This window comes from Chelonoidis abingdonii, chromosome 8 (genome assembly GCF_003597395.2).
Source record: "Chelonoidis abingdonii isolate Lonesome George chromosome 8, CheloAbing_2.0, whole genome shotgun sequence".
Taxonomy (NCBI): Eukaryota; Metazoa; Chordata; order Testudines; family Testudinidae; genus Chelonoidis; species Chelonoidis abingdonii.
Window position 1 is genome coordinate 106,040,149 of NC_133776.1, and position 23,966 is coordinate 106,064,114.

The 23,966-nt window shown below is 52.5% G+C and overlaps 1 protein-coding gene across 5 annotated transcripts in view; it reads right to left on the bottom strand.

Moving 5' to 3' along the window:
* The window catches only part of ZMYM3 (zinc finger MYM-type containing 3), a 50,821-nt gene that overhangs the window by 20,937 nt on the left and 5,918 nt on the right, over nt 1-23,966 (bottom strand). For 3 of the 5 annotated variants that reach the window (XM_032794888.2, XM_032794890.2, XM_075068929.1), the window contains exons 2-13: nt 13,916-14,812; nt 12,343-12,386; nt 11,909-11,981; nt 10,945-11,236; nt 10,327-10,504; nt 9,623-9,835; nt 8,678-8,828; nt 8,201-8,316; nt 6,216-6,302; nt 5,670-5,820; nt 4,919-5,091; nt 4,362-4,527 (exon numbers count right to left, since the gene is read on the bottom strand). In XM_032794888.2, the coding sequence (XP_032650779.1) occupies nt 4,362-4,527; nt 4,919-5,091; nt 5,670-5,820; nt 6,216-6,302; nt 8,201-8,316; nt 8,678-8,828; nt 9,623-9,835; nt 10,327-10,504; nt 10,945-11,236; nt 11,909-11,981; nt 12,343-12,386; nt 13,916-14,798 (2,527 nt within the window). In that variant the 5' untranslated portion in view covers nt 14,799-14,812. The remainder of the gene's footprint in view (nt 1-4,361; nt 4,528-4,918; nt 5,092-5,669; nt 5,821-6,215; nt 6,303-8,200; nt 8,317-8,677; nt 8,829-9,622; nt 9,836-10,326; nt 10,505-10,944; nt 11,237-11,908; nt 11,982-12,342; nt 12,387-13,915; nt 14,813-23,966) is intronic. The other 2 variants (XM_075068926.1, XM_075068928.1) reach the window with 2 other exon arrangements.

Here is a 23,966-nt window from a genome sequence, read left to right on the forward strand (position 1 = left end):
GGTGGCAGAGAAGGTCAAATGATTAACAATACTGCCAAAATCTGCTCCGCTGTGCCCCCCAGGAGCGAGGATGGCATAGCCAAGAGCACTCTGGAGACAGATGACCTGACTCAGGGATTCTGTCTGGCAGAGGTAATAGCAGACCAGGTCAGGAAACCAGCCAACCAGCTACTAAGCATAGAGATGAATGGTCTCCCCAGGTCTCTCTCAGGAGTAGTTTGTTGTTAGCTCCTTCACCCACATCTGCCAGCGTGTCCAGAATTACGCAGCAGGCATCAGATTGTGAGCACCGGTGGGCAGGGACGGCCGTACACAGTACTAACGAAGATGGAGCAACAATGGCATGCTCAGCTCTCCGTGCAGGCTTCAGCAGAGCCTCAACATGCTAAGGAGAAGGAGTCACAGAGGCACCTGTCCCCCACAGTGCACTCCTCCCTGAGCAGAGCAAGCTGCCCATGGGCCAGCCCTGTCAGGCAACAGAAGGGGTCATGGGATCAGCCCTTCTTGAGTGCCTGACCCACACAGATCTTCTGTCTCTGTAGGAAAAACAGACAGCTGATGGGGAAATCCGAGCACAGCCCACTTGATGATTCCAGCTGGGGGGCTGCAGGAAGTCCTTCCCCGAGAATACTGCTGCAGGGCTGGAAAGGGTCTCCAGCTGCAGAACCTACAGATCTCGTGGGGGACCTCCCACCTCTCGGCAGACAGGCAGCCAGCCCAGAAAGAATGGAGCCCATAACGTGCCTGTCTCCAAGAGAGCATGGCTCTCAGTGGGGAAGGCCAGAGCTGGGGGGCATGAGCTAGGCTGGGTGACAGGCATCTCTGCAGAGGAGCAGTCAGAGGCCTAGAGCAGCACCCCGCCTGGCCAAGAAGAAAGGACTCTCTGCATGAGGGGATGGGAGCCTAGAAAGTCCCTCACAGAGCCCCACAAGCTAAGTGACCAATCCCCCATCTTCTGGGTCAGGTGCTCCTCTGAGGCACCCTGCCTGGTTCTTGGGTTCTTCCTGCCATCAGGTCAGACCCCTCAAAGCCCCCATTTGGGAAGATTGCCATTCTGCATAGGAATGTCTGGCCAGCCCAAGAGGGATGGAGTGCAGTAGGGCCTGCTGGAGAGCCAGTCCTTCCCAGTGAGAGACTGTCCACAGCTCTGGGACACAGGTCTCCCCAAAACCAGCCCGAGGCTCTGGTGCTCACACACAGAAACTTAGTCTAAAGAAGGGCAGTGGCAACCTACAATTCGCTAAGCAGTTCCAGTGGCACTATCTTTCCAGAAGCAGCCACAGGGTCAAAGGGATGCAGAGCTCCGGAAAGCCACGAGGCACAAGAGCCTGAAGAATGAGCAGCCAGCGGCTGTGCTTGGGACGGAAGGCTCCAGGTCTGTCCCAGGCACAGACACTGGTTTCTTACCACTCGTGGCCCTCCAGAGTTCTTCATCTCTTTGATAAGTCTGCTCAATGGTCTGTGAGGGGATGTTGGATGGGATGGGAGCTGAGTTACTGCAGAGAATTCTTTCCTGGGTGCTGGCTGGTGAGTCTTGCCCACATGCTCAGGGTTTAGCTAATCGCCATATTTGAGGTCAGGAAGGAATTTTCCTCCAGGGCGGATTGGCAGGGGCCCTGGAGGTTTTTCGCCTTCCTCTGCAGCGTGGGGCATGGGTCACTTGCTGGTGGATTCTCTGCAGCTTGAGGTCTTCAAACCACAGTTTTGAGGACTTCAATAACTCAGTCATGGGTTAGGGGTTGTTATAAAAGTGGATGAGTAGGGTTCTGTGGCCTGCTTTGTGCAGGAGGTCAGACTAGATGATCATATTGGTCCCTTCTGACCTACGAGTCTATGAGTCTATGAGACCCTGCGGCTGCTTCTGGAGAGATGGTGCCATCTCCTTTGTGCTGTCACCTGAACCACCCAGAGCACTGCTGATAGGAAATGCTTTTCCTGGTTTGGGCTGCTGGAGCTGAACCTGTACAGGGCCCAAACAGAATACACATCCCTGCAAGAGGAGCTCTTTCCTGCTGTCTCTCTGTGCTCTGGCAGGTCACTCGAACCCATCAGTTCTGGGACAGGCATATCACCCTCCAAACCTGGGATCTCCGGGGGAATCCTGCTGCAGACCTGAACTCCATGGGCTGTCGATCGGAATCTAGTTAGTTACTACACACAGGTGGCTTCTAACCTATCCATTTCCTGAGACCTAGCACCTGCCCAGCTCATCTTGGGGATCGGGGTGGCATACAGCAGTAAGATCCTTCAAGCCTTTCACTTCCCATGTATGTACTGCTCTGTGCTGAGAAAACATCCTTGTAAAGTCCCAGCCTCTCTTCAGGAGGCTCCATGCCTGTTCTTGGGCTCACATACAAATGGCACTGCCATCAAAGGTGGGCAGTACTGGGCGTATTTCAGATGAGCCACCTATTCATCACTTTCAAAGGGGATAAAGAAGATCAGCAACATGGATAGATGGGCTGGCTGATTACTGGGCTTAGGGGGAGAAGGGGAGTCTTACAGAACCCTTGCAGCCTGCGCTGCAGAAGCAATGGCCACACGTGTGAACCAGGTCCTTCCCTAGGGCCCAGAGGCACAAATGGCTTCCTTGCCCAGGCGGCTCTTGTGTGAGTGCTCCAGAGGGCAGCGTTAGAGGCCCCTCAAGAGTATGCACAACCTCAAGGGCAAGGAAGGAGGTGGTGGAGTTGCAGTGCCTTCAGCTGTGGAGGAGTCCACGTTACCAGCTATGGACAGTGCAGCTATCGGCTTCCCCTGTGGCTAGGTGAGATCAGAGCATGGCAGAGACAACACTGCTGAACTGGGAAATGGCAGGGGTAGCACTCGTCCTCTGTCAGGAGAGCATGACACATCTTGCCTGGCTGGATTCTCAGCTCCCAGATGTCTCAATACCACGAGGGGCCAACAGTGCTTTATCCAGGTAGCCACAAGTTCCGGGCCCCTGGGGTCGCCAGGGTGGGTCATTCCAGCACACAGGCCCTCCTGCCCCCTTCCGATGTGCAGGGCCTTGCCCTTGCTACTGGCCTTTGCTGCTCCAACATGCTTTTGGTGAAGTGACCCCTAGAAAGCGATCAGGAGCTTCACTGGCTACAGAAAAGGCTGCCACTTATTGAGCGCTGTTTCTCACCAGGAGTACACGGAACAGCTCTGCTGTTAGCTGCCCTGCCATCCATCTGGTTTATGGTGCTGGTCCATTCCTGTCCCCTTCACCTGGCAACAGAGCCTGGAGACTAGGGGCAGAGCCCTGGTCTCTGGAATGTATTCCCTCACCTTGGTGCAGGTGAGCCAGGGATTTTCTTAGTGAGGAATATTTGCTCTTCTAAGGGTGTAGTGCTTGTGGCAGCAGGCTCAGGGTTTGGCAAAAGTTGATGCTGGGTCCATCTGAAGTTCAAGTCATTTGAGCTCCCAGTGTTACAAAAGCACCACATGTCCTTGGCAGCTTGCAAGCCTAAATCAAATCAAGTGAGTAACAAGGGGGAGGTCCTGACCCCAACAACAGCCAAGCAGAGCAAGGCTATGTCTGTGTGCCCAGGATGGGGTTAGCTGTGTCCCCTCATGGTACCGATCGCCACCTGCCATCCAGGGACATCCCAAGGCACTTTGCAATGTCTTACCACTGATTTACACAAGTTAACTACAGGAAACGGGGCAACAGGCAGACAGAATTCAACCTCCAACTGGAACTCCTGGAACACAGCACAGGATTGTCCAGGACACTGGGGTTAGCAACCCCAGCACTACTCACAACTGCCTGGGATTGCAGACAAGCAGAGACACTTCCATGTCATGTCTCATTAAAAGAGCAGCACAGCACCCTCTACTGTCCTACTCCATTACTGGTTCAGTTCTGACTGAGGGAAAAGCCCCACCGACAGCATCACCAGCACCACTTCCTGCAGCACCCTGGGTGTTCCTTGAAGGTCTCCCATCCAAGCACTGACCTGGCCCAATCCTGCTTAGTTTATGAGATCTGAGGAGGTCACAGCTCAGAGGTGGTGTGGGGCTGGAGGTGGATTATCAAGTCAATCCACGCTGTCCCCTAACCCTTTAAATCAAGCTCCCAGCTGGCAACTTGAGGAAAGAGGCTGGAGTCGCCCGTTAAAAACCTGAGCATCCTCGCTAAGAGTGAGAGCTACAGGCAGCATGCTGGCGCCGGCTCCTCCCATCTGGGCCCTGTGTGTCATAGAACCATAGATGTCAGAGATGGAGAAGCCCCAGTAGGTCCCACTCAGTCCATCCCCCCAGGGGCCAGTGCAGGATTGTTCCCTAGTGTCTCGTCCAGTCCCAGCACTGGAGCTTCCAGTTCTCCCTGTCTCTCTCAGGCTGAGATCTGCTGGGCTTCCTCCCTCCTCCCTACTCACTGTTCAGCAGGCTCTCGGGCCCCTTCTGCGTGTCCAGGTTGGGCTGGTTCTGTTGATTGTAAAACCTCAGCAGACACTGCTGGTTGCAGAAGTGTTTGATTTGCCCCCGCCAGTGGATGGTTTCCAGCAGCTTCCCCTGACGCTTGCAGGCATGGCACCGAGCTGCCTAAAGCCCCAAGTGGTAGGAGACACAAACAACCAAGTAACTAACCACATGCACTCTGCATGCAGAGAAAGAGGAACACTTGGTAATTTGCTGTGAACTTCCCCACAGAAGTGCCCTGTCAGCAACAGCAGTGCAAGCTTCTCCACACCACCACTAGTGGTGGACTCCCACAGTACAAACCTCCTCAGAGTAGTGCTCTGGCAGGATCAGCTGTGGGCTTCCCCACAGCAGTGTCCCATCATTGCTAGCTGGGGACTCCAGCAACGGAAGCTCCCCACAACAGAGCCAGCTGGGGACTCCAGCAGGGCCAGCTCCCCACAGTAGGATCCAGTTCTCTGTATCAGTGCCCACAACCGCAATTCAGTGCAAGGCTGTCAATGCCGATACTGACCTTGAAGTACCATAGCAAGTATTTGCTCTTGCAGTCTTCACTACAGAAGTCCCAAGTGCTGCCCTCCAGCTGCTCGGTGACTGCCCGCTGGCAGGTCTGGGAACAGTAGGTGCAGGTGATGCAGCACAGACCCAGGTTCTTGGTAAAATCCTGTTTGTAAAGAAGCACACACCCTGCGGAGAAACAATAGGAGTGAAACCTTCCCAGGATGCACTGGGGGACTCCCTGACCTGAACAAGACCAGAAGCCAGGTGTGTGGAGACACAACAGAGCACAACATTGTCGGGAACAATCCTGCACTGGCCCTGGGGCTGGAACAACATGGGACCTCTGCGGATTTGCCATCTCTCACCTCTTTGCTCCTAGGAAGAGCCTGACTTCAAACAAACGCCTCCAGCCTCCTGTGTGCAGAAACTTGCCAGCCAGGACAAGGTCAGGCCAGACCAGCCCAGGTGCAGGAGTGCAGATGTGTGATGACAGGAGGTGCGGAGCTGCCACCTGCTGTCTCCCCCAACCCTCAGACAGAGAAAAGCAATGAGACAGCCCTCCCCAAGCTGACACTGAATGGCAACGCCTCTTCCCAGGTGCTGGCTGCCAATACTCCACCCCTGAATCAGCCTCCCTGCACTACAAGGGAAGGCCTTTGCCATGGCATGACAGACCTCCCTCCATTCCACTACAAGGTCTCTCCTTTCCCCAAGCCACAGGGTCGGCAGCAGGCACCTTCCTCTCCCATGCTTCCTCCATATACCTTCGCTGCAGAAGTTCTTCTCCACCCCAGAGAAGCGGATCTTCTCGTGCAGCAGCTTCTCTTGCTTGCAGTGCTCACACTGGGACACCACCCCACGCAGCCGCTTGAAGTCCTCGCAGCAGTCCTTACAGCAGAACTGGTACACTTTATCCTGCCAAAGAGACCGCTGCCTGGGTCAGCCTGGCTGGACAAACCTAGGCTGGCTAGGAAAGCAGGAGCGGAATCATAGCGCTGCGCAGACAGAGTCACAATGTCCCCAGTGTAGGAACTAGGGCAAGAGGGAATCACCCCACACCCAGCCCAACCTGTACCCTGAACACCAGGAGAATGTCTTTCATAGCCACCCCCATAGGGCTAAGGCTGCCAGCTAATCTGGTCGAGAACAGGCTGACCTGGGCTCTGCCACTGTCCAAGGGTGGCTCCACTCCTGCCCCTCCTGCTCCCTCTTCAGAGCAGGGAAAGGAACCTGAGGAGGTGCCGCAAACCCTTTGGTTTGGGCCTCAGCCCCATGTACCCAGGGCCCAAGACTCTGCTGTCCCTTCTCACCTGCCAGTCCAGAATCTCTGGCTTCCCACTGAAGAGATTGTGACAGTAATGACAGTTTAGGTGGATCCCCCCCTCGGGGCTGGTGCGCTGCAGGGAGAAAGGGAGAAAGTTAAAGGAGAAAGGGCATGTGGGGGACAGATGTACCCACCGTGCCCACCAGCTGAAGCATTCCTGCCCAGTCCCACCACACTCATTGGCCAATGTATCCCCACCCACCTCTGCCTGCCAGCACATTCTAAGGTCACTGAGCTTAAGGTCAGAAGGGGACCATTAGAGCATCTAGTCTGACCTCCTGATGGTGACAGGCCCTTACATTCCACTCAGTTCCCCTTGTATTGAGCCTAGAACATGGGGTTATGTTGAAAGCAGATCTTCCAGAAAGGCATCCAGCCCTCATGTACAGACCTCAAGAGACAGAGAATCCACCACTTCCTGGGGAGTTTGTGCTGACGGCTAATCACCCTCTCTGAAACGTTGGTGCTTTATTTCTCTAGCTTTGGCTGCCAGACACTGGTTCTTGCTCTGCCTTTCTCTCCTAAATTAAAGAGCCACAGAGTGCCCCGTATTTTCTCCCCACAAAGGTGTTCAGACACTGTGATCAACTCACCTCTCAAGTGTCTTTCTGACAAGCTAAACACATTGGCCTCTAAGTCTCTCCCCAGCACACGTTTTCTCCAGCCCTCAAATCCTTGTTGTGGCTCTGTTCTGCACCCTCTTCAATGTTTCAACACTTTTTAAGCTGTGGACACCAGAGCTGGATGCAGTTCAAGATCAGCATCACCAACATCTCATTCAGAGGTGAGGTCCCCTCCCAGCTCCCCCACTCACTATGTCCGTTTACACAGCCAAGGGTCACATTAGCCCTTTGCCAGAGCATCGCCCTGGGAGCTCTTACTCAGCTGCTTGTCTATGACCCTAAACCCTTCAGAGTCCCTACTTTCCGGACACAGTCCCCTTCCCCAGTGGTTGGCATTCTTTCCTCCTAGATGCATGAACTTGCATTTGGCTTTATTAAAACACATGTTGTTTGAATGGGACCAATTTACCAATCAAACCAGATAACTCTGGATGCCTGCCTGTCCTCACATCATTTACCACTGCCAAGCTTTGTGTCATCCACAAAGCGTATCAGCAAAAATTTATATTTCCTTCCAGATCATTGATGAAAATAGCGACCACTGGGCCTAGGAGACCAGTCCCTGTGGGACCCCACTGGAGACTCCCTTATTCAGTAATTCCCTAGTGACAGTTATTTTTTGAGATCTGTCCATTAACCATTCTTAATCCATTTAACATGTGCTTGACGGATATCACAGAGTGGTAATTTTTTGATCAACACGTTGCGTGTCACTATGACAAACCCCTTACTAACGTCTAACTGTATTACATCTACACAGTTCTCTTTCATCAGCCAAACCATGTTTGTTCAACAAGACCTATTTTCCATAAAGCAATGACTTACATTCCCATCCTTTAATTCTTTATTGATTGATTCCTGTATTTGCTTTTTCATTACTTTGCCAGGGATTGATGGCAGGCTAACTGGACCATACAGGTCATCCTGCTTATCGTTTTTGAACCATTGCATGACATTAGCTCTCTTCCAAGTCTTCTGGAATTTCCTCAGTATTCCAAGATCCACTAAAAATGCATGTCAGTGGGCCAAAGAACTCCAATTCTCTTAGGACTCTTGGTCCACATTATCTGGGGCTGCTGCTTCCTGGGACTCCTACAGGGAAGGCACACTGGAAAGTTTCAGCAGGGGCATAGGAGTTGCAGGGACTGTGCTTGTAAGTAACCCTAGTGCTGGTCCCACCCTCTGCTCTTAGGCTGGCTGCAAGATGTAGCTGGTTGTAATTTACTCTTATGCCCCAGCTGGGACTTTCCAGTGTGCCCACCCTGTTGGAGTCCCAGGAAGCAGCAGCCTCTGCTGGGAGAGGAGAGGGGAGGGGGACCCCTCCCTGACAGGAAGCATGTTTCAGTACCTGGAATTTGGTCCAGCAGCTGGGGCTGCAGAACTGGTACACAACCCGGTCAGTCTTGTTGTAATAGCAGGGCTCAGACAGGCTCTTTCTGCAGAAGCTGCAGGGCCTAGCGGGACCTAGCAAGACAGAGACAGTGATGGCAGCAGTGTGGAAGGTGGGATTGGAGGGAGAGAATGGGCTGCACGTTCCTATCCCATTCTCTCCAGGTCTGTTATAGTAGGCCTGGTACTCAGACATCCTGGTGCAACAATCGCAGGAGAACGGGGATGCTGGGCTTTGCCAGGGCAGAAATGCTGCCTCAGGGGACAGGGAGGTCGCTGCCTCACTCCAGCTTGGTGACCAACCCGGGCTTACCTAGGGCAATGTTGGAGATCTCCAAACGTGTGACACCTCTCTCTCTGCGGGCTCCCCCCAAGCCTCACTCTGACAGGTCAGAGGTCAGCGACACAGGGCCCTTTGGGGCTGACGTTCTCTTACCGGTCAGACCCGACTGCTTCACTTTGTGAGAGGTGGTGCAGCAGATGGAGCAGAACAGGCCCATCTTGCCACTTCGATCCATGTTGGGCAGCATGTCAAAGTTCTTACACAGCGTTTTGCACCACATGCAGGGGTACACACGGGTATTCTTCTGCAAGCATAAAGCAGAGGGTGACTGGAGAGCTCAGGCCCCTGTTTTCCTCCATCCCATGTCCTAGCCCATCCTCACCCGATCTTACCCACTCTCCCTCCTCCCATCCCCTTCAATAGCTCCACAAGGCAGTTCTACAGCAGGCTAACATGAACACACAACATGGACGACAAGCTTGCACTCTGTTTCCCCCCTTGGGTCACAAGCCCTGGCAGCTGTTGGCAATGCCCGAGAGCAGGTCATGCTCGTCTCTACCATCTGAGAACCCACCTAGATCTCTGGCTACCCTGGGGCACACAGCTGATTTGTAGGGACCCACGGCTGGATGCAAGAGAGGCCCCTCAGTGGGGATATTGTCTAGTTCACGGAATCCTGCACAGCACAGCAGGATAGAACCAGCTCTGTGCCTTTGACCAGCTCCACCATAAGAAGAGAGCTCTGCGCCTTTGACAATCAGCCTCACTAGGCAAGTGACCAGGAGCGCCAGCCCACAGGTCCCAGGGCCAGGCCGACTTATCCAGCCAGCCCACCGGCCACAGGGCCAGACCTGGGGAGCTGCAGCCCCAGCAGCAAGAGTAAGCTCAGTGCACCTCCACTGGTCTGCTTTGAAGAGAGCCTTTGGATCTCTTTTCTTAAGAAGCTTCCTGAGCATTGGAGATGAGAGCGAGACTGCTCGGCGCTGCTGCTACTGCAGAGGAAGCGCCCTGCACTGAGCCAGAGGAAGGCTGGTAAAAGCCTTGGGAAAGGGAGATGGGTGCCCCCAGAGCCCCTCCCTGTCTCCAGGAACCCCTCACCTTCTTGTAGCTATTGAGACAGGTGGAATTGCAGAAGCGTTTTTGCTGGCCCTCGTGGAAGAGGTACTCCAGCGGCAGCCCCTTGTTGTAGATGTAGAGGCCACAGTTATCGCAGCAGTTGGTTTTCAGCCCCTTGGTGGCTCGGAATTTGGTGAAGCAGGCGTCACTGCAGAGCCGGTGCACCACGTTCCCATTGCTGACCTCGTGCTGGATCTGTACACACACCAGCACCAGGCACTGCCTCAGAGGCATGCACAGGCCCACCCCTGCCATTCCGCAGGGGCCTGGCCCTCGAGCTGGCCTGTGTTTCTGGGCAGGAAGGGCCATTACTCTAGGAAACTTATGCAGGCTGGCTCCCATCTCAACAGGACAATGGAATGAGCGGCACGGGGAGCTGCAAGGGGCAGCGTGGGGAGAAGAGAGCAGAAGCTGTGCCTCTGGGGCTTATGGGTAGAAAACAATGGAAAAGGAAGAATCTGAAAACAAGCCCAGATCTGCACACAGGCCACAGCCTGAGGCCACAGGAGTCCCTGGCAGGTTCCCCAAGTCATCCCAGATACTGATAAGCTCAACCAAGCCCCTGTGACTAGATTAGGCAGCTCACAAGCACCTGGAAGGTGTGGGCAGTTGCATTAACTCCAGCTCCAACAGATGGCTTCAAAGCTTCTTGGGCCAAACACTGGAGAGACCAGGGCTCTGCTTACCTCCCCAGGCTTGTGACAGACACTGCAGCGGCTGGTGTCCGAGGCCTCTGCAGGCTGAGGAGCTGGTCTCTGCTGCTGTGCTTCGTAGAGGGAGAGGCACACAGAGGTGCAGAACTCATGGAAAGAGCCACCTGAGCCAATTTGGGCCACAACAGAATCCTTAGTGTTCCAGATCTCTCTGCAGGGCAGGAAGGGACTGGTTAGCACAGGGGACACCCCCACTCCAGGACAAAGAGGGAGGGTGGGCCGTAATGCAAGGAGCTCTAGGACGGGGGATGTGAGGGGGAGCAGAAAGTGCAGCTAGAGGGAGTGGAGTCCTGTGGTGGGGAATGACAGGGTATTGCGGGGGAGGCCAGGAGTATGAAGGGGGGCAAGGGAGCAGGATGGGGTGACATGGGGAGGAGAGTAGACAAGGGATTCAGCAGGAAGGATAGTGGGTTGGGGAGAGTGTGAGGGTGGGCACGAGGAAAGGTAGGTAGGGGTAAGCAATACTGTGAAAGCAGGGCACATGAGTAGGTGGGTGAGGAAGGCAGGGTGAGATGGGGGCAAGGGTGGCTAGTCAGATGGAAGGCAGGGGGAGGGGGGCGAGAGGGCGGATAAGGCAGGGAGGGCACACACTTTTTACAGAAGGTGCAGATCTTCTTGCCAGGTGGTTTCTTGGAGAAGGTGGTGAGACACGAACTGGAGCAGAAGAGCTGAGGGAGCCCTTTGCGCTGGTAGGCGGTCTGGCCCTTCTGCAGTGGGGTCCGGCAGTTGGCACAAGTCATCTTGGTGACGGTGGAGCGGGCAGCCCGCTGAGCCATCTGTGTGCGCAAGGACATGCGGGTCGAGCGCCGGGTACGGAAGGGAACAAAGTCCTCGTCATTGGGATCATCCACCATAGCATCCGAGTCCTCGTCAGAGACCGGGACTGTGAGCAGGGAAAGGGAGAGACAGATTCCCCATTAGGGACCGCAGCATAACCCTATGTCCAGACTGGGGACGGGGCTTTCTGGAGTCCATTTCAGGGCGCAGAACCTGGAATTTCCTCAGCAGGAAGGAGTAAGGGACCTTGGAAAGCTGTAATGTGCTGGCAGGGGATGAAGCAGGAAACCCCCAGGCTCACTGAGCCTTCGGCACTGCTGTCTCCATATGAAAGGCACGATTCTTTGGGGCCAAGCAGCAAGTTCAAGTGCAAATACTTAGAGCAGACTGCAGAAGTCTCTGTACGTTCCACTGTGCATTACAGAGACCAAGGCAGCTCCCCCCAGCCCTTTCCCACAAGAGAAGGAGCAGGTGGCACAGCCAGGGTGCGAGGGGCACAACTCCTCCCCACTCCTAGAGGAAGGAGCAGCAGATGCCACAAGCACTTTTGGACTCTGCATCTCAGAGGAAGACACTGGATGTTTTCCCCCAGGAAAGCCCCTACTATGAAGCCCACCTCCTGATCCCCAGGTGGGATGGGGAGAAAGGGACAGCGTTGCCCAGCGGATTGTGCTCCTGGCTGGGAAGGGGCCTCTTAGATGACTCCTCACACCATCCCCCACCTCCTCTCCCTCCCCTCCCTTAGAAATGGGCTGAGTGGACAGCCTAGGTTACTTACTGCTCTCGGAGGAATTCACAGTTTCAGGCCTGGCTGCCTCTGATCTCCTGGCTCGTTCGCTTCTCTTCTGCTCCTGGAATATACCCAGAGAATATTCAGACCAACCATCTTCTGGGGTGACCATGGACAGAGAGCCTTGGCCACTCCCAGGGCCCAGCTTCAGGGCTTTTCTTTCAGACTAACTGCAGATGGTTCAAGCTTTGCTGCATCCCAGTCAAAATCCTGACTGGGTTTAGAAGGGCAGGGGGACTGAGCCGGCTTAAGAGAAAGGGGCTGTAGCCTGGGAGGTGGCAGGGAGCTAAGACTGAAGGCACCTGCACAGCACAGAGAAGGTGTCTGTCCCAGAAGACATGCACACTCCTTCCCATGCTCACTCAGAGGGGTGGCCTTCAAGTACTGTTGCAGATAGAGGCACTTGTCTGAACTCTCCTCACCTTTTCAGTTGGCTGTTCGCTTCCCTTCCCGGCCAGGTCTTCTCCTGAAACAGAAATACAGATGACACCTGAATCCCAGACCCTGATTCTCTCCAGACAGGGGAAAAGCTTCCTGCTCAGAGATAGCCGCCCTCTTCATAAACAGGAGGGGCTAGAAATCACAGGGAAGACGACCTGCCTCTCCTCCTGCCTATGCATGCACAGCAAGGCTTGATACCACAGAGCCACATGGAGGAAGAACCACATACAAGGTGGGGTATCCACACCCAGGAGCATGCCATGGGTAGCAGGCCTGCATGCAGAGTGGGAGAGAGACACTGGGCAGCTGCAGCTGTCACTTCTACACTTTCGGAGCCAGCCTGCCAACCTGGTGACCGAATCTTCTCTGTAAACACAGAACAGACTCAGCCTGGGAAGGGTGTGGGTAGGCCCAGGCCTTCCTCAGCCTGGTGTGGAGAGCAGGGCATGAACCCTGCCTAATGGAGACATGCCCTTCCCATGCTGCTCCACCCCTAGTGCCAAGGTAGCCGCAGACATCACCAACTGCACCAGCATGGGCTGAATCCAGCGCTTTGGCAGGGGGACCAGTAGCCAATAGGACCAAACTTCAAGCTACGACAGCCAATGAGTGCGCTCATTTGCACCCAGGGCCCTGACTGCCAGAGCTATTAATCCCTCCTATTGGGGCTACTTCCCCAGCCCACCCAATTAGCAGGCAATTCTGGTTCACACAAAGAAGAGACCTAAGTTCCCTGTAAGCTGCGCAGCCATGCAGCAGCTATTTAGAGCAGTGCAGGCACTCAGGGAACTTGCCCGGAGACCTGCGCAGCTAGGGACCAGCCAGGGGAGGCGTGCCTCTCCTGCCGTGGCCAGGGCACTATGGACCCAGCTGTGGCCGGAGTGGCCTGGCTCTGCCCCAGGCACAGCGTGGCCTAGCCCCAGGTACAGCCGGGGCACCCCTCCCCAGGCCCGAACCCAGCCCTGGCCCAGACCTGCGGGGATAAGGGGAAGGGCGCTTATCCTGCAGCCCCAGCTCAGGTGCTGCTGTGGGGAGAGTGAGCTGGGGGAATTCTCTCCCCTTGCTGTAGCCCTGGATCACCCTCCTGCACCCCAAACCCCTCATCCTCGGCTCCACCCCAGAGCCCACACTCCCAGCCACAGCCCTCACCCCCTACACACAACAAAACCCTCTGCCCCAACCCTGAGCCCCCTCCCACACTCCAAACCCTTCAGACTCCCCTCAGAGCTCGCACTCCCAGCCAGAGCCTGCACCCCCTGGCACCCCAACTCTCTGCTGCATCCCTGAGCCCCCTCCCACTCTCTGAACCCTTTGGCATCACCCCCACCACATAAATTTTGTTATCTGCACCAATATGAAGTTCATGTGTCACACATCACCTCCATAGTGGTGCACATAATAAAATGTATTCTGCACATGGGTGGGAAAAATTAGAGGGAACTCTGGCAGGAGACCCCAGGGTAAGTCGAGAGCTGATCAGTTTCCAGTTTACTGGAGCAAAGGCTGCCCACCACTTGTCATGCAAGAACTTTGCCCCGGCACTGGAAGATCTACCTGGGGATGATGACAGTGTGGTCTCCTGTGCTTTCGGCATGCTGCTCTCTTGTCTGAGGGTATTACCACCATCCTCCTCCTCCTCCTGAGCCTGGCCTTCGTCAGTGTGCTCAGGGGGCAGGGCAGGGCTCTGTTCTAGCCTCTCTTCTGCTGCCGCCACCTCTTTTTGCATAGGGGAGCTTTTCCTTGGTGCCTTCAACCTTGTTTTCTTTGCCTGCTTAAGACTGGGCTGTGGTGAAACCGCTGGCAAACTTGAGAGCTGCGTTGTAAATTCCTCTGTGGATGGCGCACAGCTCAGCTCCCCTGCAACAGGAATGGGCTGCAGGGGGGACTCCAGGGTGTTGCCATCACAATGCGCAGCAGTGGCAGCAGCACAATCATCTTTTAGGTCCCCAGAGTCATATTTTGGTTTATCTTCCCCTTCTTTCCAAGCTTCTGGCACAATGTCTTCCCTAGCCAGCACAGAGGAGTCCCCATGCCCATCCGCCTTGTCCTGGGAAGAATGTGCCTTGTACAGACCCTCCAAATCCCCTGGTTTATCTAGAACCATCAAGTCAGTGGCGTCATCTAAGTCATCTAAGACACCAGGTTTCTCCAGAATGTCCAAGACACTGGGTTTATTTAGATCAAGATTGTTTGATTTGCTTAGGTCAGCCAAACTGTCTGCTTTCACCAAAAGGTCTAAGTCCCCATCTGCTGTGACCTGCTTGGTCTGATCCCATTCCATCAGAGGGGGTTGAAGACCTGACACTTGCTGTGTAGAAGCTGTCTGGGAGCCCAGAAGATCTTCCCCAAACTCCATGTCAGCAGGGAGATCACCAATCAGCGGCTTATCAGGCAGAGAAAGTGGGTCCAAAGATCCAGGAAATTCACTGGAATCCATTTAGAAGAAGCAAACTGGGAATGAGAGCGAGCCAGAAAGTCAGTGTTACAGTGTCTACATACAGCATTACACACTCTTCCAGGCTGTACCAGATTACTGGTGGAAATCTAGCACAGATCAAGAGACAAGCGACCCACCTCCACTTCTCACAGTATAAGAAAGAGAGTTACAAACTTCTGGAGCCAAAAAGCTGCCTTGAGCTCTGCCTGCCTGGGAATTTATTACCACATGCCTATGCTCCACCATAGCCAAGATTCAACTACAAGGGTGAGCAAGTATGTTTACAGCAGAGAAACACGGTGAGCTACTACAGAGGAACTGTGTTTCAATTCAGAGGACTCTGTGTAGCTATTCAGCAATCTGTAATACGGTAGTGGGACAGGTGCCCCATTGCCCCCTCAGTACTTCACCAGAGCCAGACCAGGGGACAGGATAGGTCAGTTCTCACACAGCTGCCCACGTGCTACTATTTAAAATGCCTTTTCTCCCAGCCAGTCCATCTCACCACCAGGACCCACCCCTCCCCTGTCCTCACTGTAGGAATCCCCTGCAATCTATGTAGCCCTCGCCATGGAGACATACTATCCCCAACAGCTTGGAGTCAAAAAACACAGGGAGACAAGGACATATCTTTGGGATCCCAGCTGTATAGGTGCAGGAGTTGTGGAGTGTTTGGTTTCTGCAGAAAGAAACCTTCCGCCAGGGAGTAAGGCAGGTTATGAGTGAAGACAGAAATAACCCTAAAAGACTAAAAACCACTGACAAAACATAACAGAAAATCATAAACTAGTATCTTGGGGAATTACCCTTAAACTGGTACAGAGCAAGCTAGGCAGCAAGGATGCACCAATCTGTGCTACCCCTGCTGAAATGAGATCACTTCTGGGCTCCTCATTACGTGAGAGATTGGAAGTTGAAGTCAAAGGAGAGTCACAAAAATGATCAAGGGCTGGAGGAGCTGGAATTATGAGGAGAAATGGAGAGTGAAATACATGTCTTTGCTAAACAAGGAAAAACTACCATCAACTACATGACAGGTGTAAAAGTCAGAGGGAGAGGGATCCTGGGAAGTGTACAGCTCTATCAAATCTATGGTCCACGCAGTGCAGCATTCTTTTTCTGACAGAGGCCAGAACCAGACACTTCAGAGGAAGGAGCAAGAACTCCACAAGAGCAGATGTAGGATAAAGCATCATTCTAATCCCTAAGAGTTAGAAATTGGTCTAAGCTCCGAGGCAGGAGGTCTAATGTGCCTTCCAACTTTTGTTACCCATCACTATTCTAACTCTGGACATTCTCAACCCTGTAAATGTTCACTCGCTTCTTAAATGGTCAGTTTTTGGTCTTAGTGACACCCTGTGGCAGCAAGTCCCATAGTTAATTACAAACTGCGTAAAAATGTATTTCCTTTTCTCAGTTTTGAATCTGCCACCTTTTAATGTCATTAAAATGTCCCTTTGTTCTTCTGTCATGAGACAGGGAAAACAAGAGCTCCTGATCTGCCTTCTCTTGACCTGTCATTATTTTACAGACCTTTCTCATGTCTCCTCTTTAAAGGTAACAATCCCTATTTTTTCCAATCTTTCTTCAGGGAAGCTGTGGCAGCTCTACCACTTGAATGTCTGTCATGGAGTCCCCAGGCGATGCTCTGGAACTGCTCCCCACAAAGCCAGGAAGGACTTTAGGGAGCCTCCTCTCCCTTGGAGCAGACTTTTTCAGAGCCAAAAGCTCACGTCTTCACCTCCTGGGTCTCTCCTTGGAGCGTTCAGCATCCTCTGCCCTCCCTGCGCTTCCCACAGTGAGCCCGCCCCAGCCAGTTCAAGAACATAATATCTAAGATGTGCCTCAGAGAAAGGAAAAGAGAGAAAAAAAATGAGTCAAAAGCCCCTCAATGAAGAAAAGGTCCAGAGCCTTAGCGGAGGTGAGAATGCTCCAGAGAGGAGAAGTAGAATAAAGTTAAATAATTTCTCCTTTTCTAAAGATGCCCTCTATTGGGATTCCCACTTCTGGAGAGTAAGAAGTTAGTACACCGCAGCAGCGAGCAGCAGTAAGGTCAACACCAGCCCAGTGAACAGGGAGGGGTTTCATTTGATGTACAAAGCAGGGAAAGACACTTCTCAAAACCACAATTAGATGCCATGTACAAGCCTGCGGAACGAGCCATAGAGGCCAAACACACAGACAAGATTAGCCACTGTGTGAAACCACCACAAAGCTTCATCTGGTGGAGGGAAAGTTTGATCTCCTGTAATAGGGGCTAAACAGGCCTAGTTCACCTGCGTTAAGGAGCTTCTTCTCTAGGAAGTCCCCGGCTAGGGTTCCACTGGGTTGCAGCTCAGTGCCATTGTTTGGGACAGCCAGAAACCAGTCCTCCTCAATCCCTTGCTGTTACTTTTATCTCTGTAGTCTTCCCCAGCTTCTTTGACCTGCTCCTCCCTTTGCTGGGTGGGCTGGTTGGTTTGGAAGCTTTTCACCAGCCTGCTGAAGGACACCTCTCCCTGCAGTCCCCCTCAGGGCAAGTCTACACTACAAAATTAAGTCGAGCCTAAGTTACACCAATGTACAGCTGCCACAGTAATTAAACTGCTTTTGCACGTCCATGCCATGCTCCTTGTGTCAGTGGTGTGCGTCCTCGCTACCAGCACTTGTACTGATGCAGACAGCAGACACCGCGGGAAGCTATCCCACTGTACAACTTGCCACCATCTAGTGCAGGATGGTTTGGGAAGGGTTTGCAATGCCTCATGGGGGCAAATGAGTCACTCAGAGGCAACTGGGAACACGGTTTCAACATCGCAAGAAGTTTTCTTCATCCCATAATTTTATCTGCATCCTATGATGTCTGTGACTCTTTTCAAAAGCCCCACAAATCCACACATTCGCTATGTCTGTGAGAAGCATGGTTCCTGCACAGGTCTGCACCATTTTATGAGCATAAGGCGCCTGATCCTGCAGCACTTGCAGAGCCACCAGAGGAGCTGAGGGGAGCATCACAATTTCACGGAGGCTAGCTTGTTGTGGAACACAAACAACTGAAGATTGTTGCTAGCCTTCACAGGGCAGCTGCAGATGAGGAAGCACCAGTTCTGGGCCCAAGAAACAAGCACTGACTGGTGGGATTGTATTGTTATTCAGGTATGGGATGAGGCATAGTGGCTGTAGAATTTTCAGATGGGCAAAGCCACATTCCTGGAAGTGTGTGCAGAGCTTGCCCCAGCCCTCCGGTGCAGCGAAACCACAATGAGAGCTGCACTGACAGTGGAGAAGCAAGTGGCAATCACTGTGGAAGATGGCAATGTGAGATTACTGACAGATCAGTAGCAATCTATTTGGAGTTGGGAAATCCACCATGGGGGTTGCTGTGATGCAAGTTTTCAGGGCCATTAATCGCATCTTGCTATGAGGATTTGTGACTCTGGGATATGTGCAGGACAGTGGATGGTTTTGTAGCAACAGGGTTCCAAACCTGGGACAGGGTGGGGTACATGGCACACATATCCCTATTTTGGCACCAGACCACCTTGCCCAAACAGAAAGGGCTATTTTTCTACGGTATTGCAAGTGCTGCTCACCAGGGATGCATTGATGTCAGTACAGTAAGATGGTCAGGAAAGGTGTAGAACACACATTTTTAACACAGGCCTGTTCAGAAGGCTCCAAGCAGGAACTCTTTCCAGACCAGAGGGTTACCACTGGGGATGTTGAAATGATGATAGTGATCCTGGAAGACCCAGCCTGCCCTTAGCCCTGTGGCTCACAAAGCCATACACCAGCCACCTTGACAGCAGCAAGGAGTGCTTGAATTACAGACTCAGCAGGTGCAGCATGACAGCTGAATGTGCCTTTGGCCATTTGAGACGACATTGGCACTATTTACTCATGAGATTACTCAGTGAAAAAAAATATCCCACTGGGTATCGGTGCCTGCTGCGTGCTTCATAGTATCTGTGAAGCAAAAGGGGGGAAGTTTCCACCAGGATGGAGGTGGAACAGCTGGCTGCTGATTTTGAGCAGTCAGACACCAGGGCTGTAAGATCTCAACAGGGAGCTAGGCGACTCAGAGAGGCTTTGAAAGACCATTTTAATAGAGAGCCACAGTGATGTGTGCTGCTGTATCATGCTCTACCTGGCTTTTTTTTTTTTTTTGCACATGCGCAGCCCCATATGAACCTTGTAATGAGTGCTCTGTGTAGTACCATAACATTGGAAATGCAGCTACTGCTATTATCTGTGAATGTCAGCCCTAGCCATCACATGTTGTGAGCTAATAAAAATGAATTAAGTTTCCATAAATAGACTTTTATTCCAAACCCCTGCAAACAGACATTTGTAACTGAATGAAACTTTATAAATGCAGGGAAAAGAACCTTTGAAGAAAGAACAGTTATTTCCATTTCTCACACACACACTAACTGTCTCTGTCACAGGGAGGAGTGGTAGGGGTAACATGTCATCCCTGGACACTATGTGGGAGGACAGGAGTGTGGAGAGGTGCCAGAATGCAGCTCTCTATGGGCTGCAGAGGGAGGCGAGCATGGGTCTGTTGAAGCTGAAGATGAACAAGAGTCTCCAGCCTGTTTGACACTTGAGAAGCACTAGCATCTCCTGCTGCACGTCTCTCTCCTTTTCCTGTGTTTTTCTCCTCTTTGCTTTATCCCTGTCCACTCTATCCATGAGGGTGATCCTCTAAGCCCCGTGCTCGGTATATGAAGCACTAGAGGCTTGCAAGATCTTTTGGAACACATCATCTCATGTCCTCTTCCTTCTCCTTCTCATGTGGCACAGCCGCTCTGCTGGTCTGGATGAAGAGACCCTTAAGGCCACATTTCCAGCTGCAAAAGATGCAATGCACAAAGGTACTATTGTGAGTGTATTCACAAGATAAATGGAAACCTGGCATACTGAACTCACTCCCCTTGATCCACACAAGTTACAGGCACTACATTCTCACTTCTCCTTGGGATTCATAGAGCATGGGGCAGTTCCTCTATCTCTGTTAGCTATTTCACTACCTCTTCCAGCATGATCAAAAAAGAGTAAATGAACAGACAATACCAAAGCAAACTGCATACTTACCAGAGGTTCCTTCCCCTGCATCAGACTCGCTGGTGCTGGATAATAGAGACTGGTTTGACTGCTCCAGCATCAGAAAGAGGTCCTTGCTCACCATACCACTGGATCCACCCTGGTCGCCTGCACCCCATGCTCCTTCTTTTCCTTGTCCAACACCTCTTCCTCCCTGTTCACTTTAGGAGCCTGTTACTCCAGCTCCCCTGAAGTATCCATAGGGCTCTTGGCAGTGGTGGTGGGGCCTTCACCGAGAATGGCATGCAGCAATTTGCAAAAGCAGCATGCCTGCTTCTCTGCACCAGAGACACTATTTGCATCCCTTGCCTTCTGGTACGCTGCCACAGCTCCTTGACTTTTATGCAGCACTGCTGCAGGTCCCTCTTATAGCCCTTCTGCCCCATGTCCCAAGCAATCTGCTTGTAGACATCAACGTTTCCGCGGTTGGATCAGAGCTACGCCCCCACAGCCATCCACCACTTTTGGTGTACTCCAGGAGGAAGTGTCTCTGCAGCGTTGAGCTGGCATGGTCAGCTGCTAGGTGAGCTATCCATACCAAGCAAACAGGAAATGGAATTTCTAAAATGTGTGGAGCTTTAAAAGAGGAGCGGTGTCTACCTGTGTACCTGGCCTCTGGGCAGTGGAATTCAAAAAGATGACCAGAATGGTCACAGTGGGACACCTCCTAGAGGCCACTGAAGTCAACTTAAGTAAAGCATTATCTATACTGACACTGCATTGACTTAACTGCTATACCTCTTGCAGAGGTGGCATTATTAAGTGGGCATAGAGAGTGAATCACATTGGTGGGAGTGACATTTTAGTGTAGACTCTTACAGAGTTAGGTCTACATAACCTGCCTTGTGTTGACCTACCTCTGTGGTGTCGACCAGGCATCTACCTGCCTTGCAGCCTTTTTATCCTTTGGAGTTACCAAATCAGCTCTGGCTGAGCATGCAGGCAGTTGCTTTGTTAACTCCCTGAACACTGAGCCAGCATTGAGTATATAGATGCCACAAGAACTCCCCTATCTTGTGAACATGTTCTGGAACACAAGTCTGAAACAGGACTCCTTCCTGCAGGCCAGTCCAAATAAAACTACCTTGTAAATGCATGGGGAGAGGACCCTAGATCAGCTTTGCTGATGTCTACCACAGAAACATCCCTGAGGCAGGAAGCAGAGCAGCTCGGCCACAGTCCAGTCCATTCTACCAGCTCCCAGCCACGGCACTCCGCTTCCCACCATCGGTGAGTGTGGGAAGGTTGGGGAAAGGATACCCTCCTGCACTCACCTGCGGCAGGAAGTGGAGTGACACGGCTCCAGCCTGATCTGCTTTCCTTGCCCTGGCCCCAGCCATGTCACTTGGGGGGCGGCAGAGGAAAGGTCCCACACTCACCTGCAGTGGAAAGTGGAGTGCCATGGCTAGGAGCTGGCAGACTGGAGCTGGCTGGGGCTGGGCTGCTCTGCTTCCTGCTGCCAGTGAGCGCAGGGAGGTTGGGGAAAGGATGCCCTCCGCATTCACTGGTGGCGGGAAGTGGAGCGATGCGGCCCCAGCCCGCTCCACTCCGCCACCTCTCAGCTGCGGCACTCCATTTCCTACCGCAGGACCTTTCACCAGCCACCCCCCACCAACACGGCTGGGGCAAGGAAAGCAGAGCAGGCTGGGGCCGTGTTGCTCTGCTTCCCACCACTGGGGGGGAGAGGCTCCTTTCCCCAATCTCCGCACACTCACCGGCAGTGGTGGGAAGTGGAGCGATGCGGCTGGGAGCTGGCGGAGTGGAGCAGGCTGGGGCCGGGCTGTTCCGCTTCCGCCACTGTTGGTGAGTGTATGTGGGGAGATCACTAGAATAATGAAGGTGTTAAACAACTTCTACTAAAGTTCAACATTTTAAAATCAGCAAGTCCAGGTGAGATGGGGTGATGACTCACCAGCGCAATGCCTCCTGCTGGTTGTCCAGGGAATTAGCTTTTTCTTCAGCTTCAGAGTGCCCTCTGCCGGCTGATGTCTTGCCTGCCGCTGGCCCTGTGTCCCTCCCAGACCCCGGTGACCTCTCTCTCAGGGTTCTGCCCTCTGCAATACCCACGCAGTCTCTGGGTCTCCCCTCTCAGGGAAACCCCAACCCTCTATCCCCAACCTTGCCTCAGTGACTACTGCCAGTCATTATCTAGCCCCTGCTCCCTGGCAGACTTGGCACGGTTTACCCCTGTTCCAGACACCTGCCCCTTCTGCAGCGTGAGGGAAACCCTGGCGCACGTTTACTTAGAGTGCACCAGGCTGCAGCCCCTAGACCAGCTCCTCACGAACATACTGTTGCGTTTCTGGCTGCACTTTTCCCATCACCTCCTTCTCTATGCACTCCCTATCCGTGGCCTCACAAAGTCACGGGACCTCCTGGTCAACCTCCTCCTAGCCCTGGCTAAAACGGCCATCTACATAACCAGGGAGAGAAGGTTGGCCGATGGAGACTCCGGTGACTGTGGGGTTTGTTTCCGATCCTCTGTTCATTCACATATCCAGGCAGAGTTCCTCTGGGTGGCGTCCACCGGCTCCCTTGATGCCTTCGAGGAGCAGTGGGCACTGTCCGGGGTTCTCTGCTCGGTGTCCCCATCAGGCTCCCTTCTTTTGACCCTCTGACCACACTCCTGTCCCTGTTCTTTTATTAGTTATCCCCCAAACTCAGTTGGGTTTTGAGGTCCTGTAGATCCTCCCCTTGGGCTGGTGATGGGGAATCCTTAAACAGTGGGCGGGCTTCTGTCTGCCCACTTCCTGAAACCCAATAGATACACCAGGTAACTTGCACCCAAGAGTTTTAAATGAATTGGCCAAGGAACTCTCTGGAACAGTAATGTTAATTTTGAGTAAATCTTTAAATAATGGGAAATTTCCAGAGGACTAGAAAAAAGCTTATCTTGAGCAATATTTAAAAAGAGCAAGGAGGACACTGATCTCAAGTAAAATAATGGAGCAGCTGATAAGTGACTCAATCAATAAAGAATTACAGGATGAGACTATAATTAATGCCTTGTCAAACAAACTGGATATTATTTTTTGAGACTATTATAAGTTTGATTGATAAGAATAATTAGGGGACACAACACCCCTAGAGTTCTGCAAGGCATTTGACTTAGTACCCACACAACATTCTGATTAAAAAATTAACACTGTATAATATTAACATGGCACATAATAAGTGTATTAAAATCTAGCTAACGGATGATACTCTGTTAACATTTTGAGATCTATCAGTGAATGACTGTGTTGTGAGAGACTGGTTCTCAGCCCAATGATACTCAATATTTTTATCGAGGACCTGGAAAAAGTAAAAGGTTACTTACCAGTAACTTGTTCTTCATGAGTCAACTCTGATTTCACACTTGGAAGATTGGCACCCCCTTGTCTGAGGGGCTGTTCACTGCGGCTGCATGGCCTTTGACATTGACATTCAGTTTCATAACTCATATCAAGGGAGAACAGCCCCCAAACACATTAGTTCCTTCCCATCTGCCACCAAGAGCATTAGGGAACTGTGGTGTGTGTGGTCAGCCCTGCAGTCAGGGTTAATCCCCTTGGTTTAAATAGTTATACCTCAATTATTACTGCTGATAAAGTTAGCAGAGGCCGTTAAGGTTGATGGAGTGGTATGAGGGGAACAAGATCACTGTTACAGAGAAATCCACATAATTTGGTAAATCAAACTCCATGCATTTTAATACAACCAAATGCAAGGGCCAACATGGAGGAACAAAAGCGTAGGTTATACTTACAGGGCGGGGCCTGTATCTGGGAAAGCTGAGCCTCTGCAAAGGATGTTGTAGATAAACAACTGAACATGAGCTCCCATTGCAATGCTGCAGCTAAGATGGATAATGCCATTATTGGTTGTTGTGGTGATGTAAATGACTCCCCACCGCCATCAGGCAAGGTGGTGTTACAGAACTCCTTTGGTCACAACCAGCTTCAATTTGACAAGCCTCTGAGGCTTGTCAGGTCTTGGAGTTGGCCCTTAAAAGGGAGGAATCCAGGCCAGTTGAGGGGACATACTGAAACAAGTAGACCTGGAGCACAGGGCGCCCAGCCCAGGGCCCTAGGTTACTGAAGG